The 5,955-nt window shown below is 47.9% G+C and overlaps 1 protein-coding gene across 2 annotated transcripts; it reads right to left on the bottom strand.

Annotated features, from left to right (window-relative positions):
- Window positions 1-1,764: 1,764 nt before the first annotated feature.
- Window positions 1,765-5,786, bottom strand: LOC142046020 (uncharacterized). 2 transcript variants are annotated; one of them, XM_075061384.1, is made up of 2 exons: window positions 4,080-5,786; window positions 1,765-3,737 (listed from the first exon to the last, which is right to left on the bottom strand). In XM_075061384.1, the coding sequence occupies exons 1-2, from the start codon at window positions 4,081-4,083 to the stop codon at window positions 2,617-2,619; spliced, it is 1,125 nt and encodes a 374-aa protein (XP_074917485.1). In that variant the 5' UTR covers window positions 4,084-5,786; the 3' UTR covers window positions 1,765-2,616. The 2 variants fall into 2 exon arrangements, with proteins under 2 accessions (XP_074917485.1, XP_074917486.1); XM_075061385.1 differs by having other exon boundaries at window positions 1,765-3,734; window positions 4,080-5,784.
- Window positions 5,787-5,955: the final 169 nt, after the last annotated feature.

Here is a 5,955-nt window from a genome sequence, read left to right as displayed (position 1 = left end):
TTGGTACATGTCAGTGTAAGATATGGCATCCTTCCACCTCCCTTCCCAGGGACAAATGCCTGCCTTAAAACACAAAGGGGACAATCTGTATTGTCATATACTTTCACTGTTTTTCTTGCTTTAACCCCTAGGAATGTACCTGTTGGACAATCAAAGGAGTTGCTCCGTTCCTATGGACCCCAGATCAGAATTCAATATATATATTTTATACTAACATTTCATCAAAGTATTAATTAAATGTTAACTTGAGACCATGGGCGGAGACATTATGCAACCTGTTAACCACTGGCTAATGTGCTATCTTGTCTTGCTGCAAAACCTATCTCAGGGTGTGAAGCTGCCTACCCCGTCACTTTCCCCCGCCCATGGAAAATCCATATATTCTATTGTAATCAATTGACTGATAGTATCTCTGAGCCTAATAAGCCAGGTGACACACTGCCAGCGCTGTGTGTAATAAACTCCTATGCTTGACCTCTACACGGGTGTGGATTTACGTCCTTCACCTGCTGTGACTATTCCGCCTCAACGGTGCTTGTTTCCCCCTCTGTAAAAGGTTAAGGGTTACATCCTCCTCCCTGGCACAAAAGCCTCTTTCACAACCTCCTTGGGAAACAAATCCATGAGCCTTTTGCCCAGTTCTTAGTTACTTACTGTGCAATTCTCTTCCCGGATCATCAGAGACAATACTGACCTAAAACAACTGAGCAGCAGTGCAATTGTGTGCAGTCACTTCAATTAGTTGCACAACTTGGTGAACTAGCCCCCACCCCATTTCCGACTGGAGATTTAACAACAGTTGGTAGTATGTCCAAGACTTTGGAGTGGTCTCTCCTAGTGACTGAACTGAATTTGAAGTTTCTCCATGTTGTCATGGAGGGAGCAGTGAAAAAGCAAACACAAAATAAGAAATGACTATTTCAGTAAATGGTATTTTCTCAAAGTCCCCAATAAACCTGAGCCACAGTTTGGCAAATAAAATCAATATCTGTTTATGTGACCCAATGTCCTTCAAGAGAAAAAACCCACATCACACAAGATACAGCCAGTTTCAGAGAACTAGAAATTCCAGAGCAGGTTAAATATGATGACACAGAATCAGGACAAGAGATTCTCCCATTGCATTCTCCTCTGAGCCGTTCAAACCTCCTTCTCTCATTAGTATCAAGTCATATTATTTACACAAGTTCTAGGGTCGTGGTAATGGAAAAAAACAAAACAAAACCAACCAGCCAGCCTCCCCATCTGCAAACAATCCCATCTCAGTAGGAAAAGCTCTACAACAGGCTTTCCCAACAGTTGGCAAACTGGGATTTCAACTCCAAATGATCTCACTGTATTTGAGCTCCATCCAGGTTTGTGACACTTTCATCTCAGGCCCTAAATTACTGTTTAGGAGCAAAGAAAAATTGTGAACCACAAACAGAGGGCTGAGAACCCTGAATGACAGGACACATTGAGTGGTGGAACTGTAGAAAGAAGAGAAGATAAATTCTAGCGGGTGTCACGGAGCCACCAGGTGATGCTCTGGAACTGCTCCCTACGAAGCCGGTCAGGACTCTGGGGAAGCCTCCCCTCTCTGAGCAGACTGTCTCCAGGGCAAGCAGCTTACGCAGCTTCCACCTTCCTGGGTCTGACTCCAGAGCATTCAGCATCCCCTGCCCCACCGTGCGCTTCCCACAGCGAGCCCACCCAGGCGGGGTCCTGGGGAAGCCACAGGGTTCTGCACCCCAATTTTGCAGTCAGACGTGACTCTAAGCCAGTCAGTAAAACAGAGGTTTATTAGATTACAGAAGCATGGTCTAAAACAGAGCGTGTAGGTACAGAGAATGGGACCCCTCAGCCGGGTCCATTCTGGGGAGGCAGAAAGACCAGAGCCTCATCTGGCTTCACTCCATTTTCCCAGCCATCTCCAAACTGAACCTCCCTCCAGCCTCTCACCCAGCCTCCCCCCAGCCTTTGTCCAGTTTCCCAGGCAGAGGTGTCACCTGGGTCCAACCTCCCACCTGGGTTCTCATGTTACGTGCTCAGATAGCTTTCCTCAAGGAAAGTCTCCCATCCCCAATGCAGCCAGTCCCAATAAACCTCCCCTGCTTCCTTCCCAGATCAATACTCTCCACTCCCTGCTGTGCCACAGGCACCCACCCAGTATTCAAAGAAAACACTGAGAACATTCCCACTTCATCTCAGTCACATACCCCTATTCCCACCACCGAGGTACTGGTGCAGCACACAGGGAAACTGAGGCACACAGTATTCATGTAAAACTCACAGGCTCACATACAACATAAGGGAAAATCCCCACTTCATCACACTCTCTATCCCCGCTCCTTCTCTGTTATATTTACATCGAGGAAAAAGGGTACAAGACCCAACTGCTATTCAGCAGAACCCAGTGCAATCTGGGAACGAGGCAATCTGTCCCTAATGAGGGAACCTGGTGACTAACAATCACTGCAGTGGGAGGAAAAGTATAAACGTGATGCTCCAAAATTGGTTAGACTAGGAAAAGTGATGGAGGTTGTATCCAGTGGTGAGGGAGCTGAGATGCCACAAATGCTGCCTTAAAGTTCACTACTTTGAATTAAGAAAAGGAGGGGAAAAAAATCCTGAGTCCTAGACAAGATTTTCATGGTGTTTATCTCCCTTGCACCTTCTCTGGTGATACATAAGAGAAAAGCTGTGATGGAAGGTTTTCCCGCACTCACGGCATTCATAAGGTTTCTCCCCTGTGTGAATCCTCTGATGCGTAATAAGGCCAGATTTCCGAGCGAAGGTTTTCCCGCACTCACAGCATCCATAGGGTTTCTCCCCTGTGTGGATTCTCTGATGGCAAGTAAGGTGTGAGCTGTCAATGAAGGTTTTCCCACACTCACGGCATTTGTAGGGTTTCTCACCTGTGTGGATCCTCCAATGTTTTATAAGAGCAGAGTGCCAAGAGAAGGTTTTCCCACACTCATAGCATTTATAGGGTTTCTCCCTTGTGTGACTCCTCTGATGCGCAATGAGATTTGAATGCTGAGTGAAGGTTTTCCCACACTCACAGCATCCATAGGGGCGCTGCCCTCTGTGGATTCTCTGATGGCACATAAGGTGCGAGTGCTCAGTGAAGGTTTTCCCGCACTCACAACATCCATAAGGTTTCTCCCCTGTGTGGATCCTCTGATGGCGAATAAGGCCTGAGCTCCGAGTGAAGGTTTTCCCGCACTCACAGCATCCATAGGGTTTCTCCCCTGTGTGCATCCTCTGATGGCAAATAAGGTGTGAGCGCTGAGCGAATGTTTTCCCGCACTCGCAACATTCATGGGGTTTCTCCCCTGTGTGGATCCTCTGATGGCGAGTAAGAGTTGAGCGCTCAGTGAAGGTTTTCCCGCACTCGCAGCATCCATAGGGTCTCACTCCGGTGTGGATTCTCTGATGGTGTGAGCGCCTCCTGAACTTTTTCCCACTCTCAAAGCCTGTGTTATTTCTCTCTCCTGTAAGGATTCTCTGCTGGGCTGTGGCGTCCTTGAGGCCTCTGTGAGTTTCCCGATAATTAACAGATATTCCAACTTTCTGTGCTGGCTGGTTTCCCTGCCAATTCTCTGGCCTGTGCTGCCCCTGAGAACCTTTTCCCTGCTCACAACTCATGGACACACTCCCTTTGCATCTTTGCAACAACGCCCCACACGCTTCCACTTGCTCCTCTTCCTGCTGAGGCGTCTGCTCCACGGTCTCTCTCACCATCCCCTCATCTGCTGGGACAGAGAAAGGAAAACCTCAGAAACCGGAAGGGAAAAGGGGTGGAACAAGTCAAGAGAGTAGCTGGAGATGGGGAAATTCAGTCCCTGATTTTTCTCCAACGGGGAGAGAGAAAAGGATCAATTCTGCATCCAGTTCCCACCCAAACACTCAGGGAGAAGGGAGTCTGGGGAGGGAACTACTGCTAGGAGTTAGGATGGGTAGGAAGCCATAACAGTATCTGCCCCGAGCATAGGACACCTGCTGAGGACCACCCTGAACCCAGAGACCTCACAAGGTCTTTGCTGGGAATCCCAGCTGTTTCCTTCAAGCACTGAGTAGGTTTAATGATCTCTCACCCATGCAACTGCTTCTCAGGATCTCTCTTTCCTCTGAGCCCTGGAGATCTAGGGCCCACGGCTCTTCTCCTCGTTCCAGCTGGAAGATGACATCAGGTTTGGAAAGTGGGAACCCTGCTCAGGGCAAAGAAAACCAGTGAGATCAGGTAACACGCAAAAGAAGTTGTTACTCAACTTGTGCAGTAACAATGGTTCTTTGAGATATGTCTCCCTATGGGTGCTCCACTGTAGGTGCTAGCACGTTAAAAATAGTTGTGTAGACCAGTGGCTTTCCACACTACTGTGCCCCTTTCAGGGGGTCTGATTTGTCTTGCGTACCTCTGAGTTACACCTCATTTAAAAACTACTTGCTTACAAAATCAGACATAAAATACAAAAGTGTCACCGCACACCGTGAATTGCTGACTTGCTCATTTTTACCATATCATTATAAACTAAATAATTGGAATATAAATATTGTACTTACATTTCAGTGTATATTATATAGATCAGTATAAACAAATCATATGAAATTTTACTCTGTACTGACTTGGCTAGTGATTTTGCCGTAGCAACTCTGGAAGACCTCTGTGTACCCCAGCGGTACACATACCGCTGGTGCAGACACTGCAGCTCAGGCTTAAGAGACTGAGCTCCAGCCCAATCTACAACATATTTGCAGTTACATACAGGCCGCCAAGGCCAGTCTGGGGACCCAGGCTGGGAGGGTCTCTCCCAAAGGCAGCACAGCCATCCCAATATGTGCTACTTCCGAGGCTTTGCTGTTTGGAAGGGTGTTCCCCACAGCTCCATCACTCTGAGACAGGTCATTCTGGAGGCAGCATCCCTTTGTGTCAAGATGGCACCTCAGCGAGTCCCAATGATTTCAGAGTCCTTATAAACACCATCTCTTCTGGGGTGCTGCAGCCAGTAGGTATTTACAGCCACACGAGAGAGGCTTTGCATTGTCCAGTGTGCTGCATTCATACGTGGACAGTTCTCGATCGTGTTTCCATGTAAATGGAGACAGTCCTACGCTACTTCAACAGGAATTACATCCCCATCCCAGGAGAGGAATTCACTCCTTCACACCCAGTGACTAACAAAGCACATTGAGAGGGAAGCTGACCCATGCATATTTTTCATTAAACAACCTACTAAATAAAGCCCCCATTCTCCAGAGGGAGACAAGGTCAAAGTGAAGGGCTAGGAGGATGAATCATAAAATCACAGAAACACACGGGGTAAAAGGACCTCAAGGTGTCAATTAGTCCATCCTCCAGCCCTGAGGCAGGACCAAGTATACACAGACCATCGGTTTAACGTCTTCTTCAAAACCTCCAGTGACCAGGTTTCCACAACTTCTCTTGGCCCGTATTACACAGGAGGTCAGACTAGATGACCTAATAGTCTTCCCTGGCGTTAAAATGTATTGATTGACAGAAGGAAGGACTAAGCACATGCCATTGTGTGTTGTGTCCCTCAGATGTGAACACCAGCATTTATTCGCAGGCACTCCAGCAGCGTGCACTGGGCCAGTTGTAGCTTTACATGAACAGTGGAGGGACTAGCTTGGCAGAGCTGTGATACCAAGAGAGGTGTACATGAAACTGGAAGAAACAGGTATTCCTCATTTCAGTGCGGAGTGGTGTAGGCAACATCGGTAAAGGCGCACAAGGGTGCGTTCTTGCCACAAGGTTTGTCAGCAGGCTGGTGCCACATGTGCCTGGGGCTCAGTGAGGGGTAAGTGAAGGCAAGGACTCAGAAGGAATCCTCAATGGAAGGGTAAAGGAGAGGTGACATTATGAAAGTCCAAGATGGATTGTGTTCAGTAGGCTCAGGGTCTGAGCGCAGGCTGGGGGAAGGCAGTTTCTGTTCCCTACATCAGACCTAACCC

Source organism: Chelonoidis abingdonii, unplaced genomic scaffold (assembly GCF_003597395.2).
Source record: "Chelonoidis abingdonii isolate Lonesome George unplaced genomic scaffold, CheloAbing_2.0 scaffold0398, whole genome shotgun sequence".
Taxonomy (NCBI): domain Eukaryota; kingdom Metazoa; phylum Chordata; order Testudines; family Testudinidae; genus Chelonoidis; species Chelonoidis abingdonii.
Note: the sequence above shows the minus strand (reverse complement) of the source record. Positions and strands in the feature narration are given on the sequence as shown.